The sequence below is a fragment of the Hydra vulgaris genome, chromosome 06, assembly GCF_038396675.1.
Source record: "Hydra vulgaris chromosome 06, alternate assembly HydraT2T_AEP".
Lineage (NCBI taxonomy): Eukaryota > Metazoa > Cnidaria > Hydrozoa > Anthoathecata > Hydridae > Hydra > Hydra vulgaris.
The window spans coordinates 50,672,648-50,694,669 of NC_088925.1; the positions used below are offsets into that span (position 1 = coordinate 50,672,648).

The 22,022-nt window shown below is 25.7% G+C and overlaps 1 protein-coding gene across 1 annotated transcript in view; it reads left to right on the forward strand.

Annotated features, from left to right (window-relative positions):
- The window catches only part of LOC100210864 (DNA-dependent protein kinase catalytic subunit), a 203,249-nt gene that overhangs the window by 142,280 nt on the left and 38,947 nt on the right, over positions 1-22,022 (forward strand). The window contains exons 61-72 of the mRNA XM_065800401.1: positions 790-888; positions 3,786-3,894; positions 4,021-4,129; positions 6,189-6,233; positions 8,010-8,082; positions 10,254-10,313; positions 10,500-10,632; positions 10,961-11,053; positions 11,251-11,327; positions 14,984-15,075; positions 21,186-21,250; positions 21,728-21,882. Coding sequence (XP_065656473.1) covers positions 790-888; positions 3,786-3,894; positions 4,021-4,129; positions 6,189-6,233; positions 8,010-8,082; positions 10,254-10,313; positions 10,500-10,632; positions 10,961-11,053; positions 11,251-11,327; positions 14,984-15,075; positions 21,186-21,250; positions 21,728-21,882 — 1,110 coding nt within the window. The remainder of the gene's footprint in view (positions 1-789; positions 889-3,785; positions 3,895-4,020; positions 4,130-6,188; positions 6,234-8,009; positions 8,083-10,253; positions 10,314-10,499; positions 10,633-10,960; positions 11,054-11,250; positions 11,328-14,983; positions 15,076-21,185; positions 21,251-21,727; positions 21,883-22,022) is intronic.

A 22,022-nucleotide genomic window follows, 5' to 3' on the forward strand; every position in this document is an offset into this window, starting at 1 on the left:
AATGGTTTAAGAAATTTGTTATATAGTCATTGTTTTTTTTTAGAAGATTTAAGAATACCTTAAGTATTCCAAGGGTTTAATAGCGTTTTTGTTTTGAAACTTTTGGAAATGCTTTGTTATAGTATTTATAATACTCTGATATAAATATATTGTAAGCTTTATCAGAGTTTTGATTCAGGAATAGGCCATCCCAGTTAACACATGATAAAAGGTTATGAAAATGTTTAACTGAGGAGTCGTTTATTATTCTTGTTGTTATTTTTGAATATCATTTTTATTACATTTTTGTGAAATATTGAAAATGGGAAAATGAGTAGAGATATGTTTTAAGTATTCCTGTTTTTATTTTTATATTAAGGAAGATATTGGTGATAATTTGATCTATTGAAGTTTCTCTTTTTCTAGTTATGTGCATGGGTCTATTGATGACAAGAGTATAACTATTTTCATAGATGACATTGAAAAATTTTCAAATGTTATTATTTGTGTCATAATCTAAAATATTGAGATTGAAGTCACCAACAAGATAAACAGATTTTTTAAAAACCAAGTTATTTTTAATTACACTTTTACACACCAGATAAACAGATTTTTTAAAAACCAAGTTATTTTTAATTACACTTTTAGTTAATTATTTTTAATTACACTTAATAGTTAATTATAAAAAGTAAATCATAATAAAACCTTAATGGATTAGGTTTTGATTTTGGATTGTTAGTTTCTAATTTTTAAACAAAAGTCCTTTTTTTATGTAATGACTTTTATTTTTTAAATTTATTTTTATTTTAGATGCGCTTTTGTGAAGATTTGGCTTTATTTAAAATATTACAAGACAATTATGGGGCTGCACATCACTTTCTTAAAATTGCAGAAACCTCATTTCTTGATGTAAGTTTTTAGGTGTACAATAAATTATACAATAAAAATTTTAAATAATAAAAATTAGTATAAAAACTAGGTTTTAATACTAATACTGCAACAACATGGTACCATTTTTTAAGATAAAAACAGTATGATGCGATTTTGTTAATAAAAGCAACATGTTACCATTTTATTGATAAAAATTATTGTATATAAACAAATGTAGTGACATTTAAACTATTTGTTGTATTATTATGTTTTTTTCTTTTTGTTATACTTTTTTTTTGTACTTCAGTAGAATTTTTTTCAACTCTGACTCTCAAAGGGAATTTATTTATTGTTTGACTTTACTTTTTATATGGCTTTATTTATTGTCCGAATTTACATTTATATGATTTCAAGACTTATAAAATGTTTTCAATAAATAAATATTGTATACATATATGAAGAACTAAAAAATCTTTTGTGAAATATGTTTTAACACATAAATACTATATATGAAATAGATGTTTGTTTTTAATAACTTGAACAAATATTTTCCAAACAGCTTTCAAGTATTTGAAGCTGGTTTTTTATTTTCACCACTCTTTGTAAACATTGAAAAATTAAAAAGGGTGTTAATGGCCTTACGAACTTGTTCACTTGTTGGTTTTATCTTGGTTTTATCATTTCATTACCTTCTTGTTCTTCTTGCATTTCATTGCCTACTACCTAATTAATATATTGAAAATTATTGAATTTTTTATCACATTGTGTTACACATCCTATTACTGAAAGATCATCATCAACTGTTAACATATCTTGTAAGCAAAGTTATTTGGAACAAAGTCAGGTACTTAAATAATAAGTAAGGTACTTAATTAATAAGTCAGGTACTTAATTAATAAGTCATGTACCTAATTAATAAGTCAGTTACTTGCACTTCAGTAATCGAATGACTCTCTAATTCAGAGGCTGCAAACAGAAAGTTGTATTTAAAATTCTCAATGAAAGTCAATTTAAGATCTGGATGGACAGTGAACAATAAATGGACAGCAATGGTTAGATCTTATGCCGTTCTATTTCAAACTTTCTGTCCTATTCTCTGACCCACTCTTTAAATAGTTCAGAATACATCTAAGTCTTTTTTGGGGCTCAATTATAGCATGGAGTGCTTCTGTTTCTCTTAGAAAAATAGGATTTGTTTGATTTTACAATAACAAACGTTGGGGTTGTTTCTGCTCACAATATAGCTGCACCAAGCCATGTTAGCCAAATCATGGCTAACATGGCTTGGTAATAAGACAATATTGTCAACTTTTTTGAAGTTGACAATATTATCTTATTACAACTAGTTGTAATAAGACAATATTGTCAGCAAACAGTTTCCCTCCACTGAATTGGCAGTCATTTTATTGGTAAAACTTTGAGCTGTTATTTCAGGGCTTTAAAAAAATATGTAAATATAAATGTATGATGAAAAAAATACCTGATATTGTTTTAAACAAAACATTGTTTTCCAGTTATCTAATCGCCCATTAGAAGCTTAAAAGTTGTATCTTTGAAAACTTGCATCCTGACTCTTATAACAGAAATTTTATTTTTTCAAATATATATATATATATATATATATATATATATATATATGTATATATATATATATATATATATATATATATATATATATATATATATATATATATATATATATATATATATATATATATATATATATAGAACTCTTATATGTTGTCAGAAAGTTTTTTCCATATTTTGTTGACAAAAAGTAAAAATTAAAATGCAAGACCTGAATTTTTTTTTTATTAACTGATAGACTGCCTGCCCCAACCAAACCCTCAGTCGATGTAGCAGCACTCCCTTGCGGGTCAGGCTAAAAGATAGTAGATGTAGCAGCACTCCGTTGCGAGTCAGGCTATTGGTCAGTCGATGTAGCAGCACTTCCTTGCGTGTCAGGCTATAAGATAGTCAATGTAGCAACACTCCGCGCATGATTTACTGTAAAAAAAAATTTTAATAAAAACATTTATTAAAAAAATTAAAAATAAAAACATTTTATTAAAAAAAATAAAAATAAAAACAATGTTTATACTTTTAAAAACATTCAGAATGTTTTGAAAACATTCAGAATGTTTTGAAAAACATTCTGGTCAATTAAATTTGCGTTTTTGTGGTTTTTTTAAAAAACGAATAATTTGTAATTAAATTAATGGTTTTGACTTTCGTCCAACACGCAAATGTTGGACGAAAGTCAAATGTAATTAAAAGTGACGTATGTGTTGGCGTAAAAATCACTTTTTTCCTTCCGTGCTTCCCAAATGCAACAAACTATATATATATATATATATATATATATATATATATATATATATATATATATATATATATATATATATATATATATATATATATATATATATATATATATATATATATATATATATATAAAATATTTATTTCTTTATTCCGGACATTTCTAAATATATATATTTTTTTCTTTAATCCAGACAATGAAATATATATATATATATGTATATATATATATATATATATATATATATATATATATATATATATATATATGTATATATATATATATGTATATATATATATATTATATATATGTTATATATATATATATATATATGTGAGTGTGTGTGTGTATATATATATGGGTGTGTGTATACATATACATATATATATATATATATATATATATATATATATATATATATATATATAATATATATATATATATATATATATATATATATATATACACATATATATATATATACACACATATATATATATGTATATATATGTATGTATATATATATATATATATATATATATATATACATATATATATATATACACACGCACGCACACACATATATATAATTGCTAATCAACAAATTAATTAGGAATGGTCACTAACAAGTCAATTTATTAATGATGATTGCATGATAAAGTTAAACAAATTGCAAAGAGTGGAAGAGATGAACAGCTTTGTCAGTTTGATGACAAGTGACAGTAAATGAGTTTGATTAACTTTTTATTTTTTAATAAATCTCTATGTAGAGATAAGATTTATTTTAAGATTTGTTAAATTTTTATAAGTTTCCAGGAGTAACATTTTTTTATGTTATATATCTTTAGATTATAAAGACATTGCTAAAGTTCAGGAGTTTTTTTCTTATTGGTCAAATCGACTTCCTGATCCTAAAAAGCATTCAACAGTAGCATGGAATGATATTATTCTTAGTCGGTAAAAAAATATGAGATATTTTGATTATTATTGATGTTTAAAAATAATGTCTTACTAACAACTTTAGAATGTTTATAAAAGAAATGATTTTTTGATAAAGAGAAAGTTCAGCTTTGTATAAAAAAACTTTTCTTATATTGTATTTTTGGTAAGCATACCAAGCTGAATTAGGTTTAGCATTTTAAATTTTTTTGTTTTTTGTTTTAATTGGAAGCATACTCTGGTTTTAAGCATTTTTAGCTGTTGAATTAGTTGATAATTTGACTTCTAATTTTTAATCCTGTATGGAGTTATTGAAAATTTTTGTTTTTGAGTTCTTTGTTTTTGTTTGACTTTTATCCTTTTTTTTTATTAATATTTTTGTCTCCTTAAGGTTGAGGGTTACTATAGTTGAGAAAGCTTTTTTTTTATTTTTTTATTGTGGTTACAACCCTTGCCTAATTTTTTATCTCCAAAAATCAAACCTCAATGAACACAGTTTCAAGCTAGATCTTAATAAATGCAGAATCAGGCCACACAGTCATATGAGTGTAATGCCTGGTTCAACAAGGTTTACTTAAATAATATAGTTTGTTTTTAAAAAAAAGGTTCTTTTTTGAAATTTTCAAATTATGGTTTTAAAATATTTTACTTAAAACATTTACTTTCATATAATTTTAGTAACAGACAAAAAATAAATGAATTAAATATTATATTGGTAAATATAAAATTTTTTTATTTGCTAATTATTTTTGTTTGTATAATTGCAATATTGGTTGAAGGATAAACAGAAAGCGCTCTGTCAATTTAATCAGAAATAACATAAAAAAGAGTGCTGTCTTGTGAGGACAATAAAGAACATCGAGGGGATCAAGTGAAAAATAGAATAGATGTTAGTAAAATAGAAGTACTTAAAAGAATAGTTAGAGGATTCAAATCTGGTATGGCAACAAATAGATAAACAAACTGATACACAAGTATACATTCAGGCCAAGCATGTGACTAATGTAATGTGATCTGACATATTCAATTGATAAAAAGTTGTTCCAAAAATCTCAAATATTTGTCAAAGATAGATTGAGACAATTAGGTGATGAGGATTAATGGTTTTTTAAGTTTTATATTTTTAGGTACATGATACCCCTAGCACTGAGCTATGCATTTGCCTTAATTCTGCTAATCAACCCAAACAAATAGCTTCTTATGTTGCCTTGACAATGTCACAAAAACACCAAAGCAATAATTGGGACATCATCCATGCACAATTTGGCACAATTTAATACTCTGATATTTTACAAATATTGGTGGGATTAGCCTTACTGAGGGCTACAGAGACTTACTACCAACCAGCCTCAGGTGACATGGAGTCATTTCATCTCAATCAAAATAGCATTTAACTTGCTAGCATACCAGAGATAAGAGCATATCAGAGACAAGAGCATATCAGAGATAAGAGCATACAGAGATTTTTAGCAATAAAAAATAAAGATCAAAGATCAGAGCAGCCTTAATATAAAAGTACGTTTTAAAGGCATGAAAGTTAAGATTTAAAATCTGATTCAGAATCCTGAGAAAATTCTTTATCAGGATTTTGAAATAAAAATTTGAAAACACCACTTCAAAAAAAATGTTAAATGTCAAAAATTTAAAAAACTGATAATATATGATTTTAAATTAATACTTTGAAACAAGTTTAAGCTCTTTGTTAATGTTATATTTTTTTTTTAAATAAATTTGTATTAAAATTAAATAATATAGCATTTTTAGTTTTTAACATTAAATTTATATTTTATTTTATTACCTCTCTTGTGATATGACAACAAACATATAATATTATTTTGTTTTTTATTTTAAAGTTTATTTTAAAGCACCTGTCACTGTTATTACAATCATTAAAACAGCTGTTATGCAACTTAAGTTTTTATAATTCATATATTTTAAACTTGTTTTTTGGGAATATTGCGTTAAAGCTTTTTGTTAATTTTTACCATAATAATAAAGTTTTTTTTATATTTATATATATATTTTTTAATAATATTAAAAAACTATTTATATTAATAAACGTTTTGTTTTTTTATAGTTGTGCTTTCATTAAGAAGTTCAAATCTGTATATTTATCAGACCGGTAATGGTTTTTATTTTGCTGTTTTCTTAGTTTAGTTTATAAAAGTTTTTTTAAGTGATGTTTAGCATAGTTTCTCAAAAAATTTAAAAATAAATTTGGTTACTATAAAAATTTTGTTATTATAGTAACCAAGAGTTTTCTGAATTGCTCTAATAAAATTTTTCTTATTTAATTAAAATTACTAGCTGATTGAACCCGTAAAAATATGGGTAAGTCTATTCTAGACCAATATTTTCTTTTCCAATATTTTATTTAAGTATTATATCTAGTATATATACAATGAATGCTGTCTATAATCCTAAACATCCTAACATCCTAGCTGTTTGCACCCATAAAGTTTGCACCCATAAAGTTTGCACCCATAAAGTTCCACTGATCATTTCTATACTTAATCCTTTTTTATTTCAATATTTTTTAGTAAACGGTATAATAAAACTTTATTTAACTATAATAAACATTTATTTTTTATTTTGTTTTGTTTTTTTGATAAAATATTGTGATTTTTAAATATTTCTTTTATAAATTTCTATGTAATGCTGCTATGCAATATAGTTGCACTTATTTAGAATACTCATTTAAAAAGTGCATTATTTTAATTGGTATAAAAAGGTCATAAAGTGGTTTGTTTTTCTTTAAAACACATATCTTCAGTAGCTTTAGTGGTTTAGTGCGCTGTCTTTTTTAGTGACATCCTGACAATTTTGCGAGTTCAAATCCACCGCCACGCATAAAACTTTTACTTATTTATTTTACTGATAGTATTGCACTCAATTTTAAAGTGTTCTTATATTATACATATATTATACAAAATTGTTCCATATATACCACCCGCAAACTTAAATTATGCTAAAGACGTTTATACTTACAGACATTTGTATGTTATGCTATACAAATAAAATTTTTACATTTGCTTAATTTCTAATGCACACATTTTAAATGATATGTATTCTAATACATATTTATTTATTCTGCAAATAAATTTCCCTACACTTCCTTATAAAAACGTGCTGAGATTTTATAAGGAAGTATAGGGAAATTTAGATGCAGAATAAATTTGCCATTATCTCAGCTTTAAAGGCTGCCAACAGTTCTGTGTCAAACGCGCATAAGTGGGTGTTTCACATGAAATATTACAATATTACGTGTATCTTTAATTAAATAATATACATGATTATTTAATTATAGATACACTCAAAGGTGACAACTGAAACTATGCAATAATGTAATAAATTAAAGCTATTTGATAGTCGATGTATGTACTTTTTGTTCTCTATAAAAGTTGCTTATGCAGACATTTTTTTTTACAAAAAAGATGCTTACGGGGACAAAAAAGTAACAGGTACACTAAAATGTCCCCGATAATGCTAATGTCCTGCTAAGTCTTTGTTTTTTTGTAAAATCTGTCCCTGTAAGTGATACTATAGGTGTGTATATATATATATATATATATATATATATATATATATATATATATATATATATACATATATATATATACATATATATATATATATATATATATATATATATATATATATATATATATATATATATATATATATATATATATATATATATATACACACTATTCATATATTTTATACATAAGTGATAAGTAATTAATAAACAGTTTATATATGAATTTCGGTACTGCCCAAATACAATGAATGCTGTCTTTATTTTAAAATGCTGAAAATTTTTTTAAGTATTTTAAGATAAATTTTATATACGTATTTCAATTTTTTCATTTACTTATTAAAAATAACATTTTTTAAGAGTTATGCTTGACTTTTTGGAAAGTGAAGAGAAGAAAAATATTTTGAAGCTTGTAGATGTTGCAACAAAACAGGTTTTTAAATTTTTTTATAAGTATTTATTTTAAATAGTAAAAATAATATGTTGCATAATAATATTTTAAATTTTTTTGCTTTATGCTTTTTAACTATGTATTTTTTATTTTATGCCCATTAACTACATACATTACATACATACATACATACATACATACCTACATACATACATACAAGCATGCATACATACATACATAAATACATACGTATTTATGTAGGTATGTATGTATGTATGTATGTATGTATGTATGTATGTATGTATGTATGTATGTATGTATGTATGTATGTATGTATGTACTAGGGTGTGGTCAAGTTTTTTTTTCTCTGATATGGGTCCTAAAGGTTGTGAATAGTTATCAATAGTAATACTATCAAATGTGAGAATGTTTGTGATTTTGAGCCTTTTTTTGAAAATCATTAAAAAATTTCAGAAGAGCAATAATATTTTTCCATGTGCAAGCAGCTATCTAATGTACTTAATTATTAAAAAATTTTTAGTATTTTTATTTTAGTATGCTTGACTAATACTTTAATGTGTTACAAAATAACTAAATTTGTTTATATGCAAAATATACACTATGCTTAAAACAATACCTTATAAAAATTTTTTTTGAAATAAATATTCTTATTTGTGCCAGATAATGAATAACAAATAATAACACTGGTGTAATAAACAGGCATGCTTGTCAATTAGTCAATGCTGTTTTAGAGAACATAAAAACTTGGTTGATAATATCTTAAAGCAAACAAAACTTTGATGACAACAAATTTATTGGAAGAACAAAAATATTAAAATACAATAACAATAGGAGCACATTATTATTAGAGGAGCTCATTATTACTTGCATTGGATTAAATAGTAAAGTTAATGAAACTTGTGTAAAGAAGTATACAAAAAAAAAAAAAAGCTAAAAAAAAATTAATAATATGTTATTGTTGTTTTTCCAGCTAATAAAATTCATCGTGTTGCTCATCATTCATGAAATCACTTGAAAATTGAAACAATTGGTAAACTATTGGAGAGGTTAATATATTTATCTCAATGAGAACCCATTAAAAAAAGTATTTAAAATGGTATTTTGATTAACTAGAGGACTATGTTTATCAGTAAAATAGAGTTGTTGATATTTAATTAATTAAAACAATAAACTTCAATTCAATTAAAGAATTAGTAGTAGCTGAGATTTTTGTTTTTTGCAAAGAAAAAAAATTTTTTTTTTTTTTGCTCATACTTGTTTAATTAATCCAAATAATTCATTTTTTTTGAAGCTGTTGTAAGGTGTATAAAATCTGCAGAGCAGGCAGATTTTATACACTTTACAACCATGTCAGATGGTTTAAAAGCCAATACATTTTCGCATTATTTTATTCCACAAGAAAATCCAAAAATTCTCTTAATTGATTCAATTGTCACAGCTATGCTTCATCATTCTTTTAAAGATTTAAAAAAGTTTACTCTTAAATGGTTTTCAAAGATTTCATTTTATGGTCTAATATACTGCAAAAATAAAAAACTTTTTAATTGTGTTTTTGCAACACTTTTAACTTTTGCCACCCAGAAAATATTTTTTAAAGTGCATTGTCTAACACTAAAAATCAAATTAGGTAGCTGACAGCTTAAGTTTAATAGCTGCGAGAACGAAGTCTTTTTCTTTGATTGCTAAAAATAAAAAAGCTTTTTTCTTTTTTTAAACTTAGACACAATCAGATTATTGTGTATTCTAAAAAATTCAAATTTCTAACTAGTTACTACAAATCTTGGAACATTATATGTACAAGGCTGGAACATTAAAATTACACCGCTCCTCCGTTCCAAACTTTGCAAATGTTCCAGATGATCAGTTAAAATCAACAATCATTTTAGAGTCCTATTCACTCAGTTTCTTTCATTCAAAATGAATACAAAATAGTAAGCTGAATGAAATTGATTGTTAGAAAAGTCTTATAAATTTGTTATAAATTTTTGTTTTCTTTGATGATTGAGATAAAAATGTCTAAGTTTTTTTTATTGTTAGTGCCATAAATGTCTAAAAAGTTCAAAATTATGATGCAAACGGTAGTTCCGAAATTTGTTATACAAACTATAAATGAATGGATTTTGGTTAGGGCTACAATTTATATACTTGGGGTGTGAATATAAAAATGTAATTATACTTTTTTAATTATTTAGGGAAATTTTGCTGTTGCAAAACAATACTTAAGAGATTCACACGATGTTATACTTAAAGAGGTAAACTTATAAATTAAAAAAAAACTGTCAAACTGTTGTACACCATCTAAAGTATGTTTAAAAGACAGCCTTAGAGAAATACAGTCGTATTTCTCTAAGGCTGTCTTTTAAATATACTTTAGATGGTGTACAACAGTTTGACAGTTTTTTAAAACTGTTTTTTAAAAAGTTAAAACTTTTATTTAGGTAAATCATGTATCAGCTGTTGGGTTACAATGGAGACATTTATATGCTAAAGTCTATTGTAAAACTGCAAAAAAGTTCAAGAATGATATTTGTGCTAATTTTACTGCATTGGTTTCTGTTATTGGTCATCTAGGTAGTTTAACATTTTTCAATTTTACCAACTAAATTGTTTTTTATTTGCAATAAGTGTAGTTTAACAACTTTTATTAAAACAGTTTGAAATAACAATGTTTTATAACAATTTTTTTTGCTTTATGACATTATCCAGGGAGCAAGAGAATAACTTTTTTATTGAATGCATACTGCTGATATTATATTATAACTTTCATTACAGGCTAGAGTGCATTATTACACTAGAATACTTTTGTTTTATTTTGAACTAATGTTTAATGTATCTTTAATTTTTTTTTTGTTTTTTTTGTTTGTGTTGAACATGTTTATTTTCTTGTTAAAATTTTTAGAAAAATGTCAATCCTTTGACAAAACCATTGCTACAAATCTTCTAGAGTTTGATGGATGGAGATGTTTGTTATTGTGCAACAGTCGTTTACAAAGTAATTGTTTTAATTAGGTTGTTTTGTAACAATTTCATAGTTTTTTTTATTACAGCGGTTTGATTGAGTTTCATTTTTATTTATAATTTTATTAATAAATTTAAATGTAACTTTTGTTTATATATAAGTTTGTTGAAAAAGTTTTTGTTTGTTAAATTTGTGTGCGTGTGTGTCAATAATTTAAATTTTTTCATTAGATGATGAGTACAAGCTTATTACATGTGAGATCAAAAAGCTTGCAACATTATCACACTTTGAAGGTGACAAATTAGAAGTAAGCCTTTTAATTGAAAATATATTGTTGTTGATTATCTTGTAATTATGAAAACAAAAGTTCTACAAAAATAGCATCACACAAGGAAAACTGTTTACCTACTAAAGTGATTATGAAATGTTATGAAAATTGATTGAGTGCAGAAAACTAAAAACTTAAGAAAGAAAAAGCACAAAAATGACAACAAGTTAAGTCAAACAACTTGGTGCTTCATTTTACAATAATTTGAAGTAACCATTACAAAAGGAGAAAAAAAAATTCAAAACTTTTCTATACACACTCATAGGTTGTTACTCACAGGTTGTTAAAAATAAACTTTAAGTATTGTTACGAGGAATCACTAATGGTCTGAGAAGCAAAGAACTGTTGCTTGCCTAAATGCAGGCAAAACTTTTTTAACTCTGTCAAACTCTGCAACTGTTGGGATAAGTATTACAACCCCCTTGCTTCTCCAAAATGCTTCTAGACATTGAGTACATTCATAAAAACTAAATTGGAAAGCAAAGCATTGGTTACACTTACTAGATATGGCTTGTAACTATTTCCAAAATTATAACTAGAACAGTAAGATTGAACAGTAACCAAACAATCAACAAGCTTGAGCTTCTTTCCCATCATGCACCATTTTCTTTTTGCAACAAATAATTGCTGCTCAAGCAAGCTATAGTAAGCTAGTGATTACTTGTAGCCTTGTAAGGAGTGACTTCATTATCATCATTATCATCGTCAACATTATCATCCTCATCATTATTAATTGTCATCATTATCACCATTATCATTATCATCGTCATCATTATCACCATCACATCATTATTATAATTGTCATCATTATCATCTCTGTCATCATCATCATCATTGTCATCATTATTATTTTTATCATTTGCAGTATATGGTTCTCTATTCGTTATTGCAACAAGGTCATCGGCTCACAGGATTTTATATTATAGCCATGCTGCTTAGTATTTTTAAATTTTTTTTTCAGTATTACCAATTAGAAAGATATAAACTTTTTAGAAATTTTGAGCAAAAACTGTACATATAAGAGCCATTTTAAAAAATACGTTGCATTACCAAATGCATCAAAAAATAGGGTTTATACATGGAGATCATAAAAATGACACTCTGGTATGTTTTTTCCATTCATTTGGGTTTTTTCTATTTTTTTTTTTTAAATCAAGCTATAAACTAAATAAATCCACATTTCAAAGTTTCAACATTTTTCATTGTTTTTAAGTTTCTGAATTCAATTAAACTTTATATAATATATTAGTTAACAAATCTTTTACTTGGGTTTTCAAAAAAAAATGTTTTTTTTGAAAACCCAAGTTAAAGATTTTTATATACATTTTCTAGAATTTTTTTTTATATACATTTTCAAGAATATTTTCTTTGCTGGATGTAATATTTACTAAATTGATGTCTAAATGTCCAAAAATTATAAACTTTGCTTTTGAAATAAAAAAGATTTTTTGGAAATTTGGTTTTAATTGTGCATTACCAAAACTGCGCAGGTTGCATTACCAAATTTATTTGGTTTTGCTAATAAATGAATTTGAAAGGTCTATTTTAAAATAACTTATAAGTTATTATTTTAAGATAATACTTGTTTACTCTAAATAAAATTGATGCAAATTATAACTTTAAGTGTACTTAGAGGTGTGTTATAGGACTTTCGGGGTTATCAATATCAAAACGGACTATCAATGAAAACAGGGCAAATTTTTTATTACAGAATATAAAATGTTGTACATTTATGAAAACAAAATTTTTATAATTAGATAAGGATTTTAATACAATTTTTATAGTTAACAAATGTGTTCATTTTGAATACACAAATAGTTATTTTTTAAACTAAAAACTTTACAACAATCCCCTGACATCTTTCTTTTATTCTATATAATAGATTTGTTAAATATTTTTAAGGTAATTTCGACTTTGAGAAAAAAATATATAAAGCAAACTATTTAAACAACTTTCCCAGCAAACATTTTGCAGCAGAATTTTAGTAGACCTATATAGGCATTTTGAGAGTTTCTCACTGTTTTTCTATGGTAGTTAGGCTCATTGGCTTTTAGCAAATGCGGCTAAGTAATTGAGGAGCAAAACTCTGTTTAACTGCTCTAAATGCTTATATAGGTCCACTGCAAATCCATTATAAAAGTGTTTGCTGGGTTATTAAAACTATAATTGGACATCATTTTTACAGATTTTATTAAAAACGCAGTTATTGATAATTTTTAAATTTTATTCTTGTTCACTCCCAACTGCAAGCAACCACTATTAAGTTGTGAGTAACTAGAAAACAAGTACAAATATCAATTTATAAAAAATCATGATTAAAATCATTAGATACATATCTTATTTAAGTTAATTAATCAAAAGTTTGAGCATCATAATTTTTGCATAGATGCTTTAAATGCAAAGGAAATTTACTAGTTTAATGTACAAAGTAAACTATTTTATGTCTGACAACTATTTCCCAAAGAATGTAACGCTTTCTGGTTGTTTAATTACCACAGTTTTCTTTATCTTTTATTTTAATATTTTAAACATACATTCAAGTTCTCCATAATATTATGTTCAGACTTACAAGAAATTTACACAAGATAAAATTTTATTAAAGAAAGTATTTTAAGCTCAAATAAAACTTAACCAATAGTTCTTAACCCTATTCATACTGGATCTTAAAGGAACATAAAATTTAAACAACTATAATTTTATTAGCGCTTAACCATTTTTGCTTATACTTTTTGACTTTTCATAATATATTATGCTACACCATTCCCAACATTAATGCATGACTCAAGGGGTCTCACAGTGTTATTATCGCAGTCTTATTGGCGACACCTTCCAACATGAATTTTTGAAAACTTCACTTTGCAGTTTTTTTTGAAAAATTGCACTTTGCAATTTTATTAACTAAATTTTATAACTTCTTGAAAACATTTTTTTATTGCAATATTTATTCCCATTGTTATTTTCAGAAATAATAGAAAAAACTGAACACAATAAAAAATATATTGAGAAAACATGAGCAAACCAACATGTATTTCCGCAGAAGATAATATAGCAAATTCTCAACTTTGTTGAGAATTCTGATGATGAAAGTAATGGTTCTGTTGAATTAGAATTCGAAAAAAATAACTACTAAAGTACACCCATAGAACACCACACATTAGCAATAACCCTAACCGTAATTTTATTTTTTAAGCATGAAGAAAAAAAACTAACACGTGCATAATCACTTTACCAATATTTAAAAAAACCAAAATTTTTATTTTAAAACACAAGCTATATATACAGATTTGTTTCCATTTTTAATTTTTTTCTTGAGTTATATGAAATGCTATCTGACCCCATTTCGCCCTACTATTTTTTATTTCAAAACTATTTATTGTTGTATAACTTACAAATTTTTAAATGCCTTATGATATGAAGCCTCGTATCACTAGAATCTGTTGTAAATTTCCAAATAATTTTTTTTTAGTTTTTTTGTAAATATATATATATATATATATATATATATATATATATATATATATATATATATATATATATATATATATATATATATATATATATATACACACAAATTTATATATTTTTGTATATAGTTTTGTATATAATTGTGAAGTTAATATTTTTCTTGACCATAGTTTGAAAAAACAATAAAGGAGAAAGCTTGGACAGCATTAAGTTTGGCTTATGAAAAATCAGTTACATGTAAGGTTTCTTCTGACTTGGACAGGTAAATAGTATTGAGAATTTTTTTAGTATTGAGAATTTGTAGGATTTTTTTTTCTGGAATATAGTTGTTTATTAGAGCAATTCTGCAGAGTTAAAAAAAAAAATTATTTTTAAGTTTCTATGGAAAATAAGATTTTATTTTTTTAAAGTGTCCACTTTTGGGAAAATTGTCCCTAAAAGCAGACAGTTCCAAATTATATGAAAAAAACAGATAAAATAATAAATTCAATATTTTTATTTTTAATGTTAAAATAAACACACAATAATAATACAAACAGAAAAAACTGGAAAAAAAGAATTTAAAAAAATGAGCAAGCTTGAGCTTAAAACAAAAATAAAAAGTTTATAAACTAGGTTCTGCAACTTTTCGTGCAAAAGAATTCTTCGCCTTTTATATATCTTTTTGGGAGACAAGGTTTACAAATTCACGAACTGCAACTTGATTTTTCTCAAATTTTCCATAAAACTTGCATCTCAGGCTTTTCATTTTCAAAAAACTTTAGGCACGTTTTGTACTTTTTTTGGATTTTTTAGCAGGAGTTTCTACTTCTGCTGCTGCAATTTCAACATATGTTCGTTTTAATAGCTTTGCATCTTCTTCTTTTCTTAACTGGTTTAACCATGCTTCTTCAGTAAAAGCTTGACCAGCCACTGTTATGACATCTCTGGCATTTTTTGCAGGATGCTAATAAGCATTTTGGAATTGAAGTTGCTTCAAGAGAGCTCTTTCAAAACTGATTTTTACACGAGTTGCCAATTCTTCTTGAGAAGTTAAATTTAAAATTGGAACTGAAGCTAGAATTGCAGGCAGAAATAAGGTTTGTGTTTGTTGAGCAGTTTGAGGCAAAGAACTTGGGCTGCGTGGTGGTGTTGGTGATTTTGTAACTCCTGATGATGTTATTAAAGCGTTATTAAAAGTTTGATGAATTTTTAATTTTGATTTGTCAATGTTGTCTTGATTTAATGGAAAGAGTCCAGTGTTTTTAAAACCAGCAATAATTTAAGTACAAGTGTAAGCTTCATTGCTTTTATACAACTGTGCTGGGAGACTTGGGAAAATTTTTTTGGACAAATTGCTTAAACCACTTTCAGCATAAAATTTTTGTAAAATATCACGCCAAGCATCTTTGACATGGCAAAATACACCAACATCAAGAGGCTGCAGAATGTAAGATGAATGGGCGGGAATGCAAATTAGTGTTATATTGTTTTCTTTACATTTTAAGGCTACACTTAATGACACGTGTGTGCTGTGGCCATCCAAAAGTAAAATATTGTGACCATCAATTTTTGAATGTGAGGAATAAACATTTCATTGAGTCACTGCAATAATTGATTACTTTCCATCCAACCAGATGGTGATATTGTGTAAAGTGTGTTTGATGGGCCTCCTTTAAGCCAAGCATCATGGAGTCAATTTTATGGTTTGTAAACAACAAAAGAAAGTAGAAGGAATCCGTCAGCATTAACACAATTAAGAGCAGTATAAAAAAACACATCAAAATAACAGGCAATCATTTCTGGTGTGCACAACCCTGCTCTCAAAGATGTGATGCTTGTAGCTGTTCTTTTGCTTAGTTTAGCTTAGTAAGTGCCATCGACTCATAAATACTATTATTAAATAAATACTATTTGCAACCAGGTGTTTCATTTTTGAACAAACACATTTCATTATTTTCAATTAAATAGTCTCTCACTAAACTTTGAACTTGGTCTAATAGTCTACCAAAGCCCCAATCGGCAAGCATCTGAAGAATGTGAGCCAAGTTTAACTCAATAAAAGTGTTCAATTTTGTTGTATTGCCACTACCAACTACTAAAGTCTTATTTGATTTTTGATTGGATAACGTTGATAACTTAGATAACTGTGACTCTTAAGCTAAACTTACCATTTTCAATCTTATCTAATCTGCATTTTATTGTCTCCTCAGTGTAAGGCTTCTCATTTGTTTTATTTTTTGCCATTTGAAGTTTAGTAAGTTCAATTCAGTTACAGATTTGTAGAGATTTTAAATAATGAAGAAAGGATGCACTTCTATGGTTACTTTGTGAACTTTTGCACTTTAATTTCAACAGTATAAGTGCACAAGTACAAAATCAATTAACACAAAAGTATGACAACTTAAAAAACCCAAATGAAAAAAATTCAGTTAGCGTAATAAAATAGTAAAATAAATTAATTTTAATATTCAATTAAAGTGAAAAAATAATAAACAGATTAACTTATGAAATTTTAATTGATTATACGGGGATTTATTGTGTCTGGTTTAGGGTGAAAACTAAAGAAAACCTTGTTTTCGTCATAACTTTTTAACGGAGTAAGATTTTGAAAATCTAAAGCTATTTTGAAATCAGCAGAAAATTTCCCACAAAATAGCTTCCTTTGTTTTTAAATTGCTTTTTTAAACCTTTCATGGTAAGAAGCTAGTTTCTTAAAAAAATTTGATTTCTACGGTTAGATTTTGTTTAAGCTTAAATATCTTATTAAAGCAATGATTTTAATAAGTTTTTTTTGAAATTTTCCACACACTAGAAATTAAAAATATTTTTTGAATTTGCAAACATCTTTATTTTAAGTGAAGATATTTAGTTTTCCTGATAAATGTCCACTTTTCCACACTGTTTGGTTTGTGGTACTTTTACTCTATAAATATTCTATAAATATTTACTTTTATTTATTTATTTTATTACTATTATTTATTTTTTGAATGTAGTTTAATGATAAAAAAAATATTGTTATTTATTATTTTATTGTTATTGTATTGTTATTTATTTATTTTTATTCATTGTATTGTTATTTAATGTTATAATTGTTTGCACTCAATAGTGTACTAAATAATTATTAACTGAAACAACAATTTAAGAATATTCGTTTAAGATTAGGAATACACTGCTCCCAGATAGAGGGTTTAGGTTGAAGGTGAAGGTACATGGAATTTTTTTTGCCAGAAATATCAGAAAGACATTCAAATAACCTCAACCAAAAATTAAAAGTTTACCTACTAAATTGAAATTTTATATTTCTTTGCTTTTTTTTTATTGGTAACTAATTATGTATCAAAACTTTGTTGTCTTTGGCACAACAGATATATGTAAATATGTATGTTATATATATTTACATATATGTAAACATATATATTTAAAATTTAAAATGTGTGTGTAAAGTATTTCATGTGTTATAGCAGGAAAAAATTAAATTTGAAAAAAATTAAATGAATTGGAAAAGAAATCATCGAATGTGCAAAGGTACAATCTGTATTGATTGTTGCAACAAAGACAAAGAATGTTTAAACCCCTACAAAAAAAAGCTCAAATTCCTTTAAAATATATAGTAAGGAAGCATATAGATAAAGTGTGATGTTAAAGTGAACTCCTTTCCTACTGGAATATGTCCAGTAAGAGGCGTTTATCTTTTTTTGTCTTTTTTTGTCATTTTAAATCTGTCACTTTTTGTAAAAATAGTTGTAGTTTCTTAAATGCAAGATATAAAAATTATTTTTACATAAAGGAAAAAATGTTAAAAGTGCAGAAATCTCCTGGCAAAGAAGAAGAGTTACTATTTCAATGCTTAGCAGAATACAAATGGTGTCTGAATTATGTCAATGTCCAATCTGTAGTCTTCCTCAATGTGTGGAGATATAAAATGTTTTCAATATAAAGAAAGAGGTATTAGACACTCCTGCTGTAAAAAATCAACTGCTAAAAACTGTAAAAAAATTATGTCAAAAGATCTTAAATTGTCTGAACAGGTAACATAAAAAATTTTTAAAACAGTGGGGATGAAAAACAGGGTAAGGTTAAACTATCAACATGTGGAACATCATTACATGTAATCCTTGGAGAGAGTATCTCTCCAAAAATGGTTTAGTTTAGACAGTATTTAATATCAAAAAAATAATCTAAATGTGTTATTAAAATATGTTGACTAAAATAAGAAAGGATGCTAGTTGATCAGGATTTGAAACCAATGTGGAGGTTGTTGTGAATATAAAGTCCTATTCACAAAAACATTTTTATTGTGTTCAGCAGTTGACATTTCAGCAGGGTGCTAACCATACAGAAGTTCAAAAAGATGTAGTATATGTGGAAGATATATGCAAACAAAGAGGTGTTGTTCTCCAAGAATCAATTGTGAGGATTGGTATTGACAACTCCAAAGGTCAGTTAAAGTTGTTATGAGCCTTTTTCAATCAGAAAAACTTGAGGATCAATTAAGGCACCAAAAGGACTCAGGTGTAAACAAAGTTATCTAATTGGCAATTGTTCGGCATATTGAAAAAAGCAGCTACAATTTAGCTCAAATTGTCCACCTTCTCAAACTACATGAATGAAAGTACTTTCTTGCATCAGATCTTAACAATATCATGCTAGGATTATCTGCCCATGGTAGGAAATATGCTTGTGCCTATTGTATTGGTGCAAAGAACAGATAACTGTAGCGTTGCTGAAGTACCACAAGTGTATTAGCACATTTAGAAAATTTAATGCAAGTAAATAATAATAAATAAAATATTATTAACATACTTAAAGATCTTAATAAGATGTATCATTTTATTTTTTGTGACTCAGAGTTGGTTTGGAATGGCATCAGATCCGTCTTATGGTTAAAAAATTGACTTCATGAACTACTTAAACAATTATGTTGTAGAAAGGTTTAACATCAGTATGTCACTTGGATGGAAGAACCGTATCATTAAATATCACTTGAATGATTGTTTGGACCGCCATCAGACCTCTTGGTCTGACAACAAACAAACCTTAGAAGCTGTTCCCAAGAACATAAATAAGACTATCAAGAGGTTTAGTGTCTCGGAAAGTAATCCTTCTCATTTGAATAAAACTGAGAAGAATGGCTGAAACATACAGCTCAATGAGAATATAAAGGTTATGAATTGGATAACAGTTGGTTAAAATGAAGAACTTGTATATATATAAGCTACTATAATTTCCTCATAAATGTCCTTTTAATCTCTTTTTTTTCCTATTATTTTAAATTTATGTTATAGATATGAGAAATTTTGATGAGACAACTATATAAGTATATTTTTAAGCTATTGAAAATATTTGTAGCTATTGTTTGGATTTAAATTCATAAAATTTTTTTTTTTTTAGTATTTTAAATTTAATATTAAAATTTTTATTAAAAAGTTAAAAAAAATTAATACATAAGTACAGGGTGGTGGAAGGAAATAATAAAGTGGAAGGGTGCTAAAAATATTTTCCAAATTTTATTAAACTAACTTTAATTGCTTCAATATTTTCTTAACCCTCTAGGGTAAAATGTTGTTAAATGGTAACACAACATAACTGTTATTATTTTAAATAATATTAATTTCGCAGTGTTTTTTTTGCTGATTCGGCATCATTTGGTACTATCAAGATTAAACATTTTAAAATAACAGACTTGAAGGTTGATGAGCAGAGGGGCAGGGGGGGAGCTCTAATACCATAGCCCCCTACATTTTTTAAAGTGAGGGGGCTGAAGCCCTCTAAGCTCCGCTTCTTCCGCCAGCCCTACATTTATACATTGAAATTATAATTTTAAATTGTAAGATTACTTCTGCTCTATAGGGTCTATTTAAGCACCAAAAACAACAAGGCTATAATGGTAAAAATATTATCACTATTAAAAATTCTAATTACTACAAAAAATTCATTAAAAAAAATTCACTAAAAAAATTCACTAAAAAAATTCACTAAAAAATTTACTAAAAAAGTTCACTAAAAAAAGTTCAAAAAGTCATCAAATTTATAATTTAGGAGCAACTCCAATTTTAATTTTTTGTTTAATGATAATCTACTAAACCCACCTGATATTTCTGTGAAGAAAAAATCCAGGTACCTTCACCTTCAACCTAAACCCTTTGAGAGCAATAAATATCTTTATGTTTATTTTACTTAAAATGAAACAAACATAGAAATATGTTTGTTTCATTTTATATAAAATATTTTATAAACATTGAACAAAATAAAGATTTTTTTAAATATTTATTTTGTTCAATATTTGTTTTCATTTATTCAATTATTTCAATTATTTCCTTTAAAATCATGTGAATTTTTATGTGTTAAAATCATGTGAGTTTTTATCTGTGATTAAACATTTTCTCTCAGTAAACTGTGTCACAAAGCATATATGGAGATGTTTTCATATTGTGATGAGCTTATTGAAAATGAAGGTCAGTCAATATTTTTAAGAAATATTTTTGTACAAATTACTTCTTTATTTTAGGGTAAACAATTTATTAAATAAATTGAAATGAGTTGAACTTTAAACTAAAAAAGTTTTGAATGGCCATAGCTAAACTTTGAACCAAAAAATTTTTAAATGACCATAATTGAACTTTAATCCAGTTTTCAAGTGAACCAAAAAATTCACAATTAAACAATTACTTGCTTTGAAATTTTAACAGTTAATTGAAAAGTGTGTAATCTATTATTTTAATCATTTTAACAAATTTAGTTTTAAAGTTTAATATATTATACCTTATTATATATTATATATTTTATTTAATATGTTATATATATTTAGGCTGAACATATTTTTTTGCCATAACAATTTTTAGTCTGTGTATGTATTACTTGAGTATATATTTCTACATGTAACAATGTATTAAAAAGATATTAAAATTATATGGTATACAATATAATATTAGAAAATTCAGAAATAAAATGCTGTTATGCAAAAACAATGGTTGATAGTCTTCTAAAAGCAATGGCAATGAATTCATCTAAAGCGCGCATTGCTTTTCCAAGGTTGTTGCAAATTGTTAACTTGTTTCCATACACTGGCAAACATTTTGAAAAAGAGGTGTTTATTTATATTTAATTGTTTCAAATTAGTTATAATAAGTAATATAAAAGAGGTAAATTAAAAAAAAAAAACTTTTATATATATAAAAGAGATAATAAATGTATTATTATTGTTTGTTGTTAATTTTATATTTATTT